This window comes from Gymnogyps californianus, chromosome 6 (assembly GCF_018139145.2).
Source record: "Gymnogyps californianus isolate 813 chromosome 6, ASM1813914v2, whole genome shotgun sequence".
Classification (NCBI taxonomy): domain Eukaryota; kingdom Metazoa; phylum Chordata; class Aves; order Accipitriformes; family Cathartidae; genus Gymnogyps; species Gymnogyps californianus.
The window spans coordinates 26523121-26541967 of record NC_059476.1 but is presented as its reverse complement, the minus strand read 5'-3'; the positions used below and the strand labels follow the sequence as shown (position 1 = coordinate 26541967).

Genomic DNA, 18847 nt, shown 5'->3' with positions numbered 1-18847 from the left:
AAAGCAATTAGTATACAACCTATGTAGATTCTGAACTTGATGCAGTTTTACTGCTCTGGTTCATAGGGTATTGTTTTTTTTCATGCTGTGGGCTGTTTTCCCTGCTTGTACGCTTGCATAACAGAGGCAGGGAAATGTATCAAAATATTATGGCTGTGTAGGTTCCAAGGAATAGCAGATTCTTTTCCTCCCATGCTGTTTGTTCTTGTCTTGTTCTTTGAGCTTTCATTTTCAAACCTATCTACAGGGAGTGGAATCTCAGGTTGCTCTGCTGGACTATGTGAAGGCATTCAGGATAGGATTATTTTGCATCCTAAAAATTACCCCTCCATTATATGTGTCTCAGAAAAGGTTCTGATTTCCTAAATATGGATTCTGGTTTGTTCAGTCTTCAGTAAACCATATGGTCTCAATGAAATATAGGGTAGAAGTAGCCATTGATAGGTTTGATGAAGATACTATTCTGATGAATGGGTGAATGGTTTGTTAGGAATAGAAATGGTATATAGAATCTCTGTGTATTGAATCCTTATACCAATATTTTGGATATGTTTTTGTCAATAAGCAAGAAAAAGCAACATATGGCAATAAGAAAGGGATTATGTATCTCATTGATGAGAAATAATGTAATGCTTGATGCTGTTCTGGCAGATTGACCTCTCATGTTGAATGAAGAAATATCCCAATTCCTCTTTCTGTTTTTTAGAATCTTGTTAAAGACAAATAAGTTTAGTTGTCATGATTTCCTCCTAGTCCCCTTTATAGATTTAAAATTGTAAATTTCCTTTTTTGGGGGGGTTTGTAACCTATGGGTAATCCTGATTGCTGCTGTATATTAATCCAGTGGAAAGCATCAGTTCAGCAGAGGGGCTGCAAAACTGTCTGACAGGAAAATACTATATTTCAGCACCTTTAAGACTGTAAAGTCAAATAAAGCTTAAAATAATGTTGTTTGTTTTGCTGTAGACTTGATAGAGAAAATAAATTTCTACTGTAATTGCATTGCTACTGACACGTAGTTTATTGGTCATGTTTATATCACTGTTCTGGTCTAAAGCATCCATTTTACTGGGTCCTTAGTAAAGAGTCAGAAAGAGATAGCTGGAGAGTATTTGCACTTCACCTCACAGAACTGACCAAGTATGTAGTGAAATGAATGAAAATACTAATGTTGTATTGTAGATCTAGCCCAGTATTTCAACATAGTATATTGTTTCCTATTGCACAGATCATGATTTCTGTAATATTTAAGACTGATTTCAGTTTTTTGGTCAGTATTTGACCTCTCTTAGTGACCCTTCAAAATTGGCCTGAAAGATGTGGATATGTCAAATTTTCATATCTAAATTCATCGTATAGAATTTCAGGAGGGTAGGCATTTGATCTCTGGGAATCACATGTGGTTCTTGGGGTTTGTTTTTTTTTGTTGATTGGGTTTTTTTTTCACAGATTCCAGGTTGAATACGCAGAATCTGAAATAAAATTACACCACACGTTATCCAGGAAATTACCTAGTAAAAATAATAGAACACATTACGCACATATTTTACATTTTCAGTGTACTTTGAAAATGGTCCCTTAGGTGTACAGGCAACACAGGTAGCTAAACAAGTATTTTCACAGTAAGAAAATAATCCTGTAGTATACTTGGAGGTTCATTTGAATCATCATACCTATAACTCAAATTATTGTACTAGAGGCAGAAATTATTGACTAAAATTCTTTGTCTCGTATTGTGAAAGGAATCTGGTTTGATAATCATAAAAGTTTTTTCTGGTCTAGAAATCTATGAATCTCTTAGCTTTATCCTGGGCTTTGCAGCTGAACTAAACTCCAGCTCAGAAGTGTACTTTAGTCATCCATTTAGAAGCAGAAGACTGACAAGCTGAAGAGGCCCTTCATTTTATCTGTATATTTTTCCTGTAATTAGAGAGATTTTCTAGGTAAATAAAATCTTTTGATACTGATTTTTTGTATAAATTGTAGTATAGAAGATTATATCTTATTCCAGTCAGATCCCATAAGAAAATTCTGATATAAAACCTCTTGCCAAGAAAAAGGTGAGTGACATGATGGAGACAGAACAGCAAGTACTTCCTGAGCATTCTATTCAGCAGTTTGCAGTTAACTTTAGCAGGCAGGATCCTATGAAATGTGCAAAATTAAAATAGACTTTACTGTAATACATAAGAAAATTACCCTATCTGAACTATTGATTATATAATTTAAATATAAACCAGTTTTATAGTTATTTCATATTAAAAGAAATTATTCTTCCCCACATGTATAAAATACATTCTCAAATATTGCTAGGGAAAGAGAGATGTACACATTTGTATAAGTAGCTGAGACAGCTTTGGGAAAATGGGAATTTTTGTTAGTGCTCCTATTATAGAATTTTACTTGATGCATAAACAAACATAAAAATTTTCTGTTCTTGGTGACTTGATGGGCCTGAAAGAGATAACATCTTAGTTGTGAGTCAAATTCGATTGCAAAATGGTGAGAGAGCATAGCAAGGGGCATTGTGTTACTGATTACATGTGATTAGTATTCAGAGACAGGCTATTTTTTACAGACACTTTGTCAATAGGTATTCTTGAGTTAGACCCATCAAAATCTTTTCTATTTAACTTGTTTTAATTTTGATCTTATGTGGATTCATAGTAAGCTACCTACTGAATAATTTAGGCCCTTTTTAGTTTGACAACAGTCTCATTGCAACAAGGTTATTGCTGTGAGGATTACTGTGTCATCAGTTTACGGATACATGTATGCTTGCAAGCACACTTCTACATGTCATTAATACCAGCACCAGAACGAAGTGCTTTGTGGACTTTTCCTCTGGGAATTATTTAGTTGTTTCATCATCCCCTTGCTAAGTTCAAGGTGATATAAATAAGCATACATTTAGGGGCAAACTCATTTCATGTGAGTTTTATGCTTATAGTTTATTCTCAGCAGCAGCTTTTTGTAGTCTATTTGAAGAATAAGGCTGAAACCTCTGAATTAGCTGCAGTCTTTCAAAATACACGTAACTTACTTAGAGGGTCAAACAGTCAATGCTATTAAATGTTTTAGAGTGCCAAACAGATTCATTCAAAGACAGCACCTCTTATCTCTTTCACAGTCAAGCTTTAGAAATAACTATTCAAGAATGGGAATTCCCCTTTCTCCCTTGTTTCAGTTCAGCTAGTGTTAGTGGATGTTGCCAATAGACCACACGAAGTCTTCTCATGGTATAACCTAACTGGGGAGGTGTGCACACTGGTGCATTGTACAGTGTAATTTGTCCCTACTATGTAGAGTTGTTTTGGCTGACTGACTCTTTGTGTTAATAGTGTTATGGGGAGTAAACACTGCAGGCATAGTGGGCTTCACTTGCAAACACTGAACTAACTGATACTTGTATGCTCAGCCCCTGAGAGCAAGATACTGTGAGTACCTGGAAACAAGGTTACTCAAACCTACCAGCTGCAGCCCTTACATCGTCCAGTCCTTTTAAGTGTTTTGTTCAGCTCACTTTTCAGAGTTCTTTTTTACACTGTTCTGGAATACTGATCTCTTGGCAGTCAGGTGAAGTCCCTGGTGACTGGAAAAAGGGAAACATTGCACCCGCTTTTAAAACGGGTTGAAAGGAGGACACTGGGAACTACCAACCTGTCAGCCTCACCTCTGTGCCTGGGAAGATCATGGAACAGATCCTCCTAGAAGCTATGCTAAAGCACATGGAGGACAGGGAGGTGATTCAAGACAGACAGCATGGCTTCATCAAGGGCAAGTCCTGCCTGGCCAACCTAGTGGCCTTCTATGATGGAGTGACTACATCAGTGGACAAGGGACGAGCTATGGATGTCGTCTGTCTGGACTTCTGTAAGGCCTTTGACATGGTCCCCCACATCCTTCTCTCTAAATTGGAGAGATATGGATTTGATGAGTGTACTGTTTGGTGGATGAGGAATTGGTTGGATGGTCACATCCAGAGGGTAGTGGTCAACGTCTCAATGTCTAGATGGAGATCAGTGATAAGTGGTGTTCCTCAGGGGTCTGTATTGGGACCTGTACTGTTTAATATCTTCATCAATAACATAGACAGTGGGATTGAGTGCACCCTCAGCAAGTTTGAAGACAACACCAAGATGAGTGGTACGGTTGACACACCTGAGGGATGGGATGCCATCCAGAGGCACCTGGACAAGCTAGAGAAGTGGGCCTGTGGTGAACCTGCTGAGGTTCAACAAGGCCAAGTGCAGGGTCCTGCACCCGGGTCAGGGCAACCCTCAGTATCAATACAGGCTGGGGAATGAAGGGTTGAGAGCAGCCCTGAGGAGAAGGACTTGGGGGTACTGGTGGATGAAAAGCTGGACATGAGCCAGCAGTGTGTGCTTGCAGCCCAGAAGGCCAATCATATCCTGGGCTGCGTCACGAGCAGTATGGCCAGCAGGTCGAGGGAGGTGATTCTCCCCCTCTACTCAGCTCTGGTGAGACCCTACCTGGAGTGCTGCGTCCAGCTCTGGGGCCGCAACATAAGAAGGACATGGACCTGTTGGAGCGGGTCCAGAGGAGGGCCACAAAGATGATTGGAGGGGTGGAACACCTCTCCTATGAGGACAGGCTGAGAGAGTTGGGGTTGTTCAGCCTGGAGAAGAGAAGGCTCCGGGGAGACCTTATGGCGGCCTTTCAGTACTTAAAGGGGGCTTATAAGAAAGATGGGGACAAACTTTTTAGCAGGACCTGTTGTGATAGGACAAGGGGTAATGGTTTTAAAGTAAAAGAGGGTAGATTGAGACTAGATATAAGGAAGCAGTTCTTCACTGTGAGGGTGGTGAGGCACTGGAAGAGGTTGCCCAGAGAAGTTGTGGATGCCCCATCCCTGGAAACATTCAAGGTCAGGTTGGATGGGGCTTTGAGCAACCTGATCTAGTTGAAGATGTCCCTACTCATTGCAGGGGGATTGGACTAGATGACCTTTAAAGGTCCCTTCCAACCCAAACTATTCTATGATTCTATGAAAGTCATATAAAATGATATGTGTATAGGAATCTAATAACAGATCTGTTTGGGTCTTGAAAAGTGCAGAATACTGGAAAGACTTCATTTGCCATCATGATAAAGAAAACTGTGATTTTCATTTCATTTTTGTTCTTCATATTTGAACCACACAAAGCAGGTAATACACTGAGGTTTCTGAAGATCAAAATTTGATCCTTTCTGTGTAATAATTCCTTTAGCTATAAATCACAGCCCCACAAGTAATGTCCTGGACAAGATACAGAGGTTAACCTAAGATAAAAGGATAACCTTTTACAATTATAAGCCAAAACAGACTTTGATGTTTCTCAGGCTTCCTTTTGAAACATTACAATGGGTAACTTGGCCATCTCATTAACTTCAGATGCAATACAAAGCATTTGAAAGGAAGGATTTTTCTCCTGCCAGCCATTTTTCAAAAAGTTCCTAGGGAGTGGAGTTAGGGAGGTAGCTGGATGGAATAGAACTGAGAAAGTTTAGGGTTGCTAGTAAAGGTCCTCTCTATCCCTATCCAGCCACATCTCTTTGGATAGAAGTAGCAAGTGTGGGAACTACTGTAAGTGGAGCAGAGGGACATGTCTCTCTGTTTCAGTACTATGATCCAAAATGATCATCCTCTAATTGCAAATGGATCTGAAGTTTATAAATATTAAGCATCATTTTATTGCTTTCCATCTACATCCCCAAATCCAGTTTTCAAGTTGTGATTAATCTTCAGAGTTCCCCACAGTCAATAAATAAAAAGAAACTTTATATCCGTGTAATAGATAGGAGTGATTTTCTACTTTGTTAAGGCTACTTATGAGCCTTAACAAGGCTACTTAATGAGGCTACTTATGAGCCTTGGCAAGAGTAAAAATTTTATTTAACAACTTTCCAAGAATACTGCGGAAATAAAGCCTTGATTTAAACACATCTCGCCGCATCCATCTTTGCTCTTGAGGGGAACCTCTCGACTCCACTGAGATGATGAAAGTTGTGACCAGGTTTATATGTTTGCCAGGACCAGTCTTTCCTTAAGTTTCTAGAAATAAAAAGTGGTTTATAGCGCTGGAATTGGATAAAATAGATGTGAATAAAGAGCATGTATGAGAAGAAGCTGCCCTGGAGCTAGCTGTAACAGTTGCAATACCACGTTACACAACTCTTATGTAACTCCTGGCTGTACTGTCTAATAAAAATTATCCTCAAAGCCTTATTTTAATTTTATAAGTTGTGCATGTGTATAATACACAATGTACTTTTATTCATATGTCAAAGATCTGCAGCCAAATTATTTATTATCAGCATAAATATCTTTTAATAATTTAAGCCCTTAATCTTCTATAGTATTTTCTCTTGCGCACACTCTGTTTGTGTATGTCTCGCTGGCTTTGTAGTTGTCTGCGAATTGCTATTTGCACAACCTGATTTCAACACAAAAATGCTGTTTTTTTGTAAAAGTAGTTACTTCTTTAATAGCAAAAGTGTAATCTATTCCTATAGCTATAGTCTGATGGAAATAATTATAGTAGATTTGTCATTTTTAAGAGAGAATGTGTCATTCCTCTGTTCTCCTGCTTGAGTTTTTTGAAATTAGGGTGGAGATAGGGAGCATTATTACAATAAAAGATTTTACGTCATTAAGATTTACCGATTTAATCAGGCAGATACACAGTCTACTTTATCCAGGTTATCAGTTCTCTTGCCCATAATCTCTTATTTTTCACTAAGCAAAGTGGGAGCTTGGAGGACTGAGGAGTTTCAGATCTGTATGTGTCTTTGACAGCCTGGAAGAGAAGGACATGTGCACTAGAACTACCAACAGAACCTCAGTGAGGTTTTTTTCCCCTTAGTTTTCAGCCTGTATGTCTCCTCCCGTGGCTCCCTATGTAAACAAAGGTTTTCTGGTAGGATACTTCAGCTATTAAGGAAATAAGTTTAAAACAATTTGAAAAAGACGTGGTAAGGATCTTGGAACTGTTAAACATGGAAGAACATTTCAAAGGTATTTGACGTTTTGTATGCTACCTATGTTGATTTAATTGATCACTGTCATTGTAAATAAAATGTTGTTATAATTTGAATTATTCTTTACTAGAGCTTTTTTTTTCTTTAATGCAGGTTTAAGATTTTTAAGAGCCCTTAGACTGATACAGTTTTCAGAAATTTTGCAGTTTCTGAATATCCTTAAAACAAGGTAAGACTTTTTCTTACATACTGAGTTAGTTGCATTGGTGACAGAACATAAACGGCTTAGGTTTGTGGTCCTAGTAATATGATTTTCTTTTCTGGAAAAAACCACTTGTTATCTGTTCTTTAAACCTTTTTCTGCTGATGAATGATTTATCAGTGTCAGCATCTTTTTCTGTGTGATCAGTAGATTTTACTTGATGTGTTGTTACATTTGAAATATCTGAGCAAGACTGTGTGCTCATAAACTAAAAGCAGAATGAATTAGAGAGCTCTGCACTGATGAAACATTGCTTCTTTCCACATAATCAGTCCATATTCTGCTGCCTTGGAAAAACAGAAATCAAAATTCCTTCAACAGAATACAGTTAGAAAGTATTTTGAGAAATAATCTTTGTGGCTCTATTTCAGTTTTTTTGGACCGAGCATCCTTCTTCACATCAAAAACATATTAAAAATTAATTTTACACTGAGCTATCTTTATATTGTGTTCATTGTCATTAGCATTTATTTCAAAGAATAATTAAAATACTCCAAGTAACCTTCTGGCTTTCACTGATTCTTTGGGCTATTAATACATGAAAGTTGTGCAGAAGCAGCACAACTTTGAACAAAAGATCACTTTGAAGGAAATAAAAAGGAACCTTCCCATACCTCGCAGCTGAAGACACATTGCCTTTCATCATTCCATAAAATGCCCCAGGCGAAGTATTGAACTCAGCTTCCAATAGTTACTGTAAAGTCAGTTCCATACTGAAATCCTATGCTCTCTCCACCGGTTGATGATGCACGTGTGAGGGTTTTATATGCAAGTAACTCCATTTACTTGCTATGTTAATTAGTAGTGATGGGGAAGTAGATCCTTGAGATTTGTACACACTCACAGTTAACAGTTGTTTCTTCAACACTTAAGCTTGAAACTATTCTCTCTGCTGCAAAACTCTCACACTGTCTTTAGCTGTGTGACTGTAAGGAATCCAGTTCTTGTCAAATAAAGAAATCAAAGCATGTGCAGTGAAGATGTAGTCTAGTAGCTTAGAATACTACCAGTATGGTAAAGGAGAGTAATTTGCGCAGGAGCTTAGAATATCCAATGAGTTTGCATTTAACACACAGAACAACCTCACCGAAAGAACTGGCAGTCAATGGAGAAGCCCCATAAACTTGAAGGATTTTGGTTAAAGGCTAAAAGCCCCTTCAGGAGTGGTGGATTTGTAAACTTCTGGATCCATAAATGAAGGGATTAATCATATTCAGTGTATTCAGAGCTGGCTTATTCAAGATTGACCTGTTCATTTAAATAGCATTTCTCTGGTGCAAAATTTACTCTTAGATTAGATATCATCATCTCTGATTATTTGTATGAATGTCCAAATATCTGTAAACCTCAAAAGTTGATTATTAGAAAGCCTGTAAAGCAAAGCTTCCTTATATGACTGTTTCAGTTTACTCAGCTGATTAATCCCCAGCAGTTCATCACTAACACCATTTATTTAGCTTAAAAACTGTCAGTGCCTCAAAACAATTTTTTATGTCTCTCCCTGTTCCTGGTTCTTCAATAGAAAGACATGTCTGCTCTCCTATGTATCTTATTTACTAACCTGAAATGAACTAAATAATTTGGAATACTATCTATGTTCACAAAACATCATTTTGTAAAATGGATGAGTCAAATTAAAACAAATGAACAGAATATAATTTCTTTTAGAAAAGTTTTTAGTTACACCTGACGTAAATTTGACCATGTGAGTGCCTTGGGTTTTATTTATGGTCTTGCATGAATTTAGCTTTTAGAAGGCAAAAAATTAGAAAATTCATTTATTATTGTTACTGCTAACTTCGATGAGAAATTTTTGTATTTTCAGCGTGTTCTTAAGTACCATCACAAACAAGAACTATGGTTCATGTGGTGGGTACACTTGTTCTGTTACAGTACCAAAATACTTTTTAATTGAGAGTTTCTATTTCTGCATTATTAATCTTTCTCGAAAAAAAAGAAAAAAAAAGAGTGCTGAGCACTTGTGGTTAATGGACAATCTTTAGTAATGTTGCAAGAGTTAGAGCAGTTAAACTAGTAGTCTCGATAAATTTCTTTTTAATTAAATAAAATTTACTTCCCTAAATTCAAGCAGTGATTTCAATTACATACAGTGGCCTTAAACTGTTACTATTACCTTAAACTCTTATACTGTATTGTATGCTTTTGACCAGCTACTGCAACATTGTTTTGCTCAGGGATGGTTAAATAACTTCTAGAATTAAGATATTTTAGCATTTCTTGCAATCCACTTCAAAGGTTTTAATGAAATTTTCAACATAATTGTGAACATAAAGACCAAGGATTAATGACAAAACTGGAATTGTTGAACTGAGATAGTAAATTCAGTATATCATTATTAGCTATGAAATGATAGTATAGGAAAAAAACCCTAACACTTTTTACTATTTAAAAATGCTGAAAAAAAAAAGTGTTCTCTGTTCAAGGTGATATGTGTTTATATGAAAAAAAATAGGGAACTAATTCAACTGGAGGCATTTCAGTGTGCTTAGCATTCATAACAAATAACTACAGACAAGGTGAGAAACTGATAGGGTATAAAGGGTACTGCTGTGTTTTTAGTATTTGGTGCAATTAGAGAAGAAATTCTGTCCTCCTTTTCCTTTTTCCTTCAGTAAACAAAAAAGTTTAACCTATAAATTAAGATTACTCCTGGAATTAGTGACTGAGATACGAGGATTAAAGGAGCATATATTATTTACACAATGGGTGGAAGGGCCATTCCAAACACTGGAATCCAAAGGAAGAAGCTAAACAATGCAAAAATAGAGGCAGTAAGAACACTAGCAAAGTAGTGTGGGAGTGTTAGATAATTATTAGACTATCTGAAAAATTATTAATTATATTTGAAAAGAACCAGTAAGGCAAAGCAAAATTTTACAGTGGCATATTAAAAGAGCATACTCTGCCAAGGATCTATTTGTTTCCCTAATTTGAAATGAAATGTATTTTACTCAGTATTTTTTGTTCCTGTGTTTTATGAAATAGAATGAATTGTGTGGTGTTCGGTTGAAAATTTCTTTCCTTTACTTCACTGTTTTCTAATATTTTTCAACAAAACTACAGAGGCTTAGGCAGGGCTCACAGTAAGGGATTTTGCACAGATGTTGGAAAGAGCTTAAAGAGGAGGAAAATGTTTGTGACTAATCCTTCATCTATATTTAGACTCTGGTAGAAACACAGGGAGTATTTCACAGATACTAGGAGAGATAAGGTACAATGTTTAATAAATCTGCAAAAATAAAATGTACTAAACAAGTCATGTAAATAGTTATTCTTAATGGCTGCTGTCATTTACTTGTATTACCGTAATATGTGGAGACCAGCTGACACATTATTGTATCAGGAGCCTCTCCTGTTCTAAGTTCAGGCAAAGGATGATGTTTAGCCTTTCGTAACGGAGCTTTGCATCAGCATGATTTCTACGGTTTTGTTTAATCTAGGAACTTATTGGTTAGGGTCCTGTGCTATGACTGGATGTTATCACCAACAAAATATGAACCTTAATCAACCATACCTTAAGAAAGAGAGAAACAGGGAGTATGTGTTGATGTAGGTGAACGCTAATTAATTGCAGAACTGCTGGTATATTATCTTATTTTTGAGTACAGTATTCATTACAACATCTGTCATATTACCCAATTGTATTTCTTTCCTAGTACCCACACATGCCCACTTTGCTAACTTTAACTCTTAAAAATATTTTTAATGGAGCTGGTCTGATTAATTTTCCAGGTTTGTTTCTCATCTTTGTTTAGAAAATAATGCATTTTTATTGTCCTTAAAGTAGTTATAAACAGAAATATTAATTAATTCTACTGCATAACTACTACTGCTAACACTGATAGTGAATTTTTCCCAATTTTTATTCTTTTGGAATCTATTGCTTTAGGAATAATAGTGATTTTTCTGAGGTGTTATTCTTTCTTAGAAATGTTTTCAGAAACAAAGGAGAGCCATTTCCAGTACAGTTCCATGAATGGATAAGATTATTTAGACATAGTAATACATGGACTTCAATTCCTTGTGTATTTGTGGAATATCCTTCTTAGCTTTTGAAATCATAGTGATTTTTGTAAGAAGAGAGGGAGTGAGCTTTATTTATATTTTTTCTACAAGCTTTTAAGTATGGTATTTTCCTGCTGAACTGAGTGAGGTCCTTCAAAATCACTTCTGGCTGCAATAGGGAACATACTACTCAGTGGGACTAAAAAGAGTTTGCAGAGTTTGACTGGTAGATTTCAAATGGTTTTTTAAATTTTTTTTTTTTTTTTTATTTTTTTTTAATGTGAATGTGAAGTATGAAATACTCTTGCTCTGTACGAATTTCCACAAAGAAGTCCATAGGAGTTCATGCAAGCAGAATAATATGAAAATTACTTAGGACTTTACACAGGAACTGTAAAATACCAAAGTTATTTAATTTGGGAATAATAATTTTTTCACAAAAGCAGCATGATATTTACAGATTGGCTGCAATAGTTCATTAATTATTTGCTATAACTGTAGGAAAATAGTCTTGCCCTGTGGTCATGCATGCAAGTATTAACATGTGGTGAGTATGCAACAGAAACATCCTCTTGCTGTTAATTTTTAAAGCCTCCACAGGTCTGGGGTCAAAAGCACAATGAATATAGAAGCAGCATAGGAAAAATGAAATAATTCAAAAAACATGAGTCAATTGTTTGTATAAATGCAGTGTTCAGCAGCTAATGTTAATTGGCATTGCTCAGTTTAATTCGTTGGACCTGCATGGGTGTATTCCAGGGTACCAGAATATTTACATGTAAATAATTGCTGAGGTGTATAGCAATGACAACTGAGAAGGTGAGTGTACTGAGAGGCAACCAAATGATATGTGAAAAAGCATTATTTATTTCTATTTCTTTGATTATGAGTACAGATGTAGCCAAGGTTTCCATTTGTCTTTCTGCCCTCAAATGCATTGGAATTTTTCTTTCAAGCTATCTAAATTATGCAAATGTGAACTCTGCAAAGACAAAATGGTACATATGTTGCATAGGCTATCGATTAAGTTTTTTAGGGAGCCTGCAGATCATCTTCAGATTCTTTCAGTCTAAAGTATGCAGTTGTATACAGGTGCATATTAAAAATGTGTGATAAATTCCAGTCTGAGTTCCTATTTGTTTTTGGGTTTTGTTTATTTTCAGTAATTCCATCAAGCTAGTGAATCTGTGCTCTATATTTATCAGCACGTGGCTGACAGCAGCTGGGTTCATACATTTGGTAAGTATATTTGAGAATACTTCATTGACTTTTTCTCATGGATCATCTGCTCTCTGAGCTGCTTTATTACCTGAAATTGCCTGCCTCTGGATAATCCCTTAACACATCTATAGAGTACAATAAAAAAAGACATCACAGCTTCCCAAATTTTAGGCTTCTACTCAAAACTAATTCTGAATACTAAGTAATACATCATTAACCTCAGCAATAAAATATGAGAGTTGGACTGATGCAACTCCTTGACTGATTGCAATTTACCAGTAGGTGGCAATGTTTCCTAAATAACTTCCCGGAGTGCTTCCTGGAAGGGGTTGGCAGAGCTGAACCGATACTGAGGTCCTGGGAAATCAGTGGTTGTGCCAGAAGAAAGCAGTTCTGTATTTCCACGAGAAGTAATGGGATTGCTAACATTCCGGGTAGCAGTTTTTTAGAGATTATTTCCTTCTCTTTTCTTTTTAAATTTTAATTTTTTTGGTGTAGCTTTCAGTCACTGATAACATAGATTTTTGTAATAGATTTGTATTCTGCACTTAGCAATACCTGAAAAATGTAAAATAGTTAGCATAGAAGTACATATGAGTTCATAAATGTGAATATGCATATATATGATAGGTATATGTCAATTGTGTATTTTAAACATTTTAAACTAATCACTTTTACTGATTTGTTTGGTAAATATAATTAAATACGGTTAAGTGTTTGTCCTTTAAGTACATTTTATGATCAACTTAGAATCAGGAAGATTTCAAGCTGCTAGTAGTAATAAGTTATTCAGGAATGGTTTTGGACTAATATTATAATTTAATGATATGGATGTTGGTCCAGAGCAATTTAATTGACTTCACGTGAATTACCTTGAGCTGCATCCAGCTATATAAGGTTAAATTCAGAATGTTTATCTTCTTGTTATACCAGATAGTCTTTTAATTTTCACTCTTATAAAGATACACCGAAATTTTGGATGTTTTCGTTTATGGTATACTTCTCATTCATGGTTGACCACATTTTTACACTTCTCTGGGCAAATACAGCATTTTTATCATAGAAACATTAGCTTTTTCTGTTTTTGAACAAAAAAAAAACCTTTTTAAAATGACATCAGGAGGAAGGGGATGCTATTTTTTAGGGCTTGGATTTTGGTTTTTTTGTTTGTTTGGGTTTTTTTTTGCTTTTCAGCAGAAGTTTTTCTGTTCTCCTGTAGGAATCCTCAAACTTCAAACTTTTTACTGTGGAACAAATTTTAGAAGGCATGCTCCTTTCCCAGTGATAAATTTATGACTTTGTCACATACAGTAGCTGGCTTCTTGGAAAAGTAATAGTGTATCACTAAACTTAACATGTCACTAATGCCTTTAATAGCTACATAATGCTTTAAAACAAAAACATTAAGAAGTATAATTGCATTACAAGTAAGATTCACTCTGCAAAAGTTCTGAACAAATTGCTATAAAATGAACTTACCTAGCTGCATTAATAAGTTATATTATTTAGTGGTGAATGGAAAAGATACTTTCCATAAATAGTATGAGTGGCAAGGCTATGCATATTGGCAAAAGAACTGTAATGCTATAATTGGGATAGGGTTAGGTTTTGTATGTGTTCAAAATACGTCACAGGAAAGGATCCAGAGTTTATATTATATGCCAATTTTTTTTTTATATATATATATACACACACACACACGCGTGCGCGTTCACACGCATATATCAGTAGAGTTAATTTGTGGTACAACTCTTAATTCATTGTATGTTTTCCTGTACATTTTAGGTGGAGAACTCAGGGGATCCATGGGAAAATTTCCAAAATAATCAACCGCTAACATATTGGGAATGTGTTTATTTACTGATGGTTACAATGTCCACTGTTGGCTATGGAGATGTTTATGCAAAAACAACCCTTGGTCGCCTTTTCATGGTCTTCTTCATCCTTGGGGGATTGGTAAAAACTCTTTATTATTATTATTATTATTCCAGCTACCTTAATACTTGATCCTGTATATCTCAATGCTGTAATTAAAGAAATAATAATATCTGGCTTAGTGAATTAAAATTAATTAATAAAACTTTAAAATATGTTTAATACACCCCATTTTTTTTTTTCTATAGATAAATGTTTTGGTAGAGCTTGTCAAATTAGTCCAGTTTAGTAGAGTCAGAATTTTTCTAATCCATTTAAATGAGTAATGCATGTGAATACATGAATGAAGTGCCTTAATATTTCAACTTATAATGTTATTTGTAGTCCTTGACTTTTTAGTGACTGTCTGTAGTGCATTTTTTTGATGCTGCTATTGATAATTAAAGGCACTTGCGGTTTCAGAAGTCCTACCCACCCTTCTGTGTTCCTTCCCAGAATTCCAACAAACACTGTGGCTTTGGACTGCCTTAAAGAGCAGCTTGCCTGATCCAGATGATGGCAAACCACATTCTCTTTACTTTCAAACATCCTTTCATGTCATGTAGCACAATTTTAACTCACAATTTATCATATGGCCATAACCAGTATCCTTTTATGTCAGCAAATTCTCGTGTTCTTTGTCCTGTATGTACATAGCACCAAAGTTATTAATTGTCTTATGTCAACTTTTCTATTGTTTATCAGTGTTAGTAATATTATAGGACCTGTTGCAATGTTATTCTCTAAACCAGCAAAGTTTATTTTAATATTTACACTCTTCAAGGTAAGTGCTTTATGACTCAAAATATGTATTGTGCACATACATACGTATATTGTTACTTTACTCTCATATATTGATTTCACATATACATACATCTTACAGAGGTGATATGTATATAACTAATATTATGAATGCCGTATGAGACACACACAGATACATATATATGAGTATATATATGAGCATAAATATATACATTCCCATCTATGTTTATTGACATACGAAGACAAAGACTATGTCAACTGGCAGTAGCTCTTCGAAGTATCCAGCCACAAGGAAGATGTTTGTTGGACAAAACATGGCAGAATAATTTTTATTTTCTCCTCAAAACCTTTTTTCTATCACGTGTTATTCCAATCCTTTTAAAAACATAAACTTTTGGAAAGTTTTTTTTGGGGGGCGGGAGTGTGACCTTTTTGTTTCTTGACAGGGGGAATAACCCCTGATTCCATCTTGTTTTTGTCTTCTTTTGAATCCTAATAATGGGGGGAAAAAGTCTGTCTTTTAAAACAGAAATATAACAGTAATGATAATACTTGTTCTTGGTTTTTGCAGTGGAGCTTGGATAGGTTTTTTCCCCTCCTCCAGGAAGAATTAGACATAACTGTATTTTATTATTAGATACCAGTTTTAATTAATTTTGTTCTTGTTTTGTTTTGTGTGCCTATTTTTCTTCTTTTGACCATTTTCTTAATTTATAAGGTGTGCACCTTCTCCAAGACCAACTTTTACATTGAGCCCTCTTGTTTTGTTTGATAAGAACTTTTACATTTTTAAATTTTCTTTTTAAACAACTTCATAGATCTAATTCTTTTGCATTTTCAGATCTTAAAGATATATATCTTCTGAAAATATTTATCATCCCCCTTTCTTTGGCCTCTCTTTTTAGTCTTTTCTTCTGTCTCCTATCTTCTTCTTAGGCCATGTTTGCCAGCTACGTCCCTGAAATCATAGAGTTAATAGGAAACCGCAAGAAATATGGTGGTTCCTATAGTGCGGTTAGTGGAAGAAAGTAAGTATCCCAAGAGGCTCTGCTGCCTCTGCTGCAGTAGAACACTCTCTGCATGCCATTTTCTTTTTTTTTTTGTGTTTTTGTTTCATGCATGTAGGCAATGTTTGCTCGCTACGTGCCAGAAATTGCTGCTCTCATCCTTAATCGGAAGAAATACGGCGGGACTTTTAACTCAACCCGAGGCAGAAAGTAAGTCAAAAAAGACCAGGAGTGGTTGTGTGACTTTAAAGAGCCCCTGAAGGTGGTAATAGCTGACTCACAGCTTATAAGGCTGTATTCCTTGACATCAGATGTTACCACTGAAGAGTTGTCACACTGTAATTAGAGACCTGGGCTATGCTATGGTACAAGTCACAACATTTTGTCCCTACTTCAAGAGAACCTGGGTATCACTAGGGCTACACTGACATATCTTGTAAAAAATGCTGCTATTGCATATGCAGTTAGCTTCTGGAACAAGGTTGACTTGTCACTTCACAGTTTTGGGCGTCAGATTATCATGTGGTCATCTCTTAACTAAGTGACAATGATAATTGACATGATTTTCAAACAACTCAGTTCTTTAGAAAACTTGGGTTTACTGGAGTGCAAAATAGGAGATTTATGTTGATCGGGTTATTCCATTAGATTGACTATGTCAGAAGTCTGGTAGCGCTGTTTCTCATTGTTCAAACAGCAGATTCAGATCTCATGCAGCTCCTTTTGACTTCATATGAATACTGCAAACAGCCGTGATTTTAGGATCTATGACCAGGGATTTTAAAGTGATTCTCTTCCACACACTGTATAAAACCTGTCCTAAGAAGAGCAAGTAGTAGCCTTAGTATCAATATCGTATGGAAAAAAACACAAAACCTGTAAAAAATACTATTTTTACCTGGTAGCAAAAGTTAAATTTTATTGGACCACATTAGCTCATTACATTTCTATTGAAAGCCTGCTTGTTTTCGTGACCAAGTTAAAACCAGCTCTTTCTGGCATTCCCAGCATCTAGACCTGCTGACATATAGCCTTTAATGAACTAGATGTAATTGGCCATATAGTAGTTTCTCCTCTATATCACCTTTAGTGTTGCCATCTTTCGTTTCATTACATGTCATTGTGACATTTGCCCTAAAAGACTAGTCATATGGAATCCTTTCCATATAACATAAAGAAGGTACTGCAAGCAATGCATCTAATTAATTGTCCCTTTCCTTACTTTAAGAAGATATGTTTTTTACTTTACTCCTTTCAAATCATCACCCATGCATCATTTTATAAATGTGGATTATGGTTTTCTCACATTGTTTCTCCTCTCTGTGGAGCAGAAAGACTGTAAATATCCCACAGAGCTAATTCTAGAGTACTGTTTTACATCAGTGGGTAGATAAATCAAAGTTTTTTCTTTAGTTATAGCTTGTACTATTGTATGTTCAATAATACTCAAGCAATTAGATGACACAATTGAAAACTTCAATACTTCGATTTTTTTGAGATACCATCAAATGTCTAAAGTGGTTTTTTTACTGTAAACACTAATGTTGGAAACTTGCATCATAATTCACTTATCCAGATTAACAAAATGCCTTAATTTATTTCTGAGATAGAGTAGTATCATTAGTTTCCCAAAATGTTTATTTGTGAGAGGCCTACTCAGTTTCATATTTGTATTCATACATGGTTTCTCAAAGAGAGTTTTTCAAACACAGAACTTGCACCTCTGTTTTTGAGGCTCCGGAGGAGTTATAGCAGAGGGGAAATATGGTTAAAAACTGTTTTACATACAGAATTTTAGTCTCTCCCCTTCTGCATTGTCACTGGTACCCAGCATTGCTCAGATGTCTCTAAACTTGGACCTGATCTTCAGTCAGAACCCCACGTCCTGAAAAGCTCAACTCCAGATTACAGGCTTCTGCTAGCTTTGGAGCGTGCTTAATTTTATTTTTTTCACCTTTTCTTTTGGTCTTTATTTATATGCACTATCTGTTTGCTTTTAGTTCACACTGTTGTCCGTGCTTTCTCTGCTGATCTCTACTGCCTATATAACTTGTCGTTTGAAACTCAGCTCTGTCATCAGCATACAAACTGTTCGATTTACTTTATGCATTGTTTTCTGGTTCAACTATTAATTACTAAGTGGTTTAAAGATATCCTTTGCTCATGTGGGTCTTTCATCAGAGAATCTAAGCTTGGGAACTGCACAGTAAAAAGCCATTAGCACCCTTTGTTTGATGTTGCTTTTGCAGTCAGTAGAACACGATTGATGAAATGTTATGTTTGGCCAAAATTTAAGTTTTCATTTGGAATTCAGTGTTGAGAGAATAGATTGTCAGAACCAATAAGTTTTCCTTTGCTTGGGATATGGGCATGTGGTAGCAATTAGCAATATAAGGTCTTTAGTTGAGCAACCAAGCATAGATTCTGGCAGCAAACATAATGAGAAACTACAGTGGTTCTATTCCTAACGTCAGAAAGTTTCCAGATAAAATTAAATACACATACAAAATGAAAGCAGCTAAATTTTGTTGAAAGATGTACTTTCAGCTCTTAAAATAGCAAATGCGTATACTTTTTAACTTTCTCCAAAATAGATAAATACATGGAATCTGCTTTGTAGCATTTATATATATGTTTATACATGTCGCCTCATGCGCTATGTCTGTGGAATAAC

General features: G+C 35.7%; 1 protein-coding gene across 12 annotated transcripts in view; it reads left to right on the top strand.

Annotated features, from left to right (window-relative positions):
• The window catches only part of KCNMA1 (potassium calcium-activated channel subfamily M alpha 1), a 520079-nt gene that overhangs the window by 333832 nt on the left and 167400 nt on the right, over positions 1–18847 (top strand). For all 12 annotated transcript variants that reach the window (XM_050898974.1, XM_050898968.1, XM_050898969.1 and 9 more), the window contains 4 exons: positions 7135–7210; positions 12433–12508; positions 14276–14446; positions 16103–16194. In XM_050898974.1, coding sequence (XP_050754931.1) covers positions 7135–7210; positions 12433–12508; positions 14276–14446; positions 16103–16194 — 415 coding nt within the window. The remainder of the gene's footprint in view (positions 1–7134; positions 7211–12432; positions 12509–14275; positions 14447–16102; positions 16195–18847) is intronic.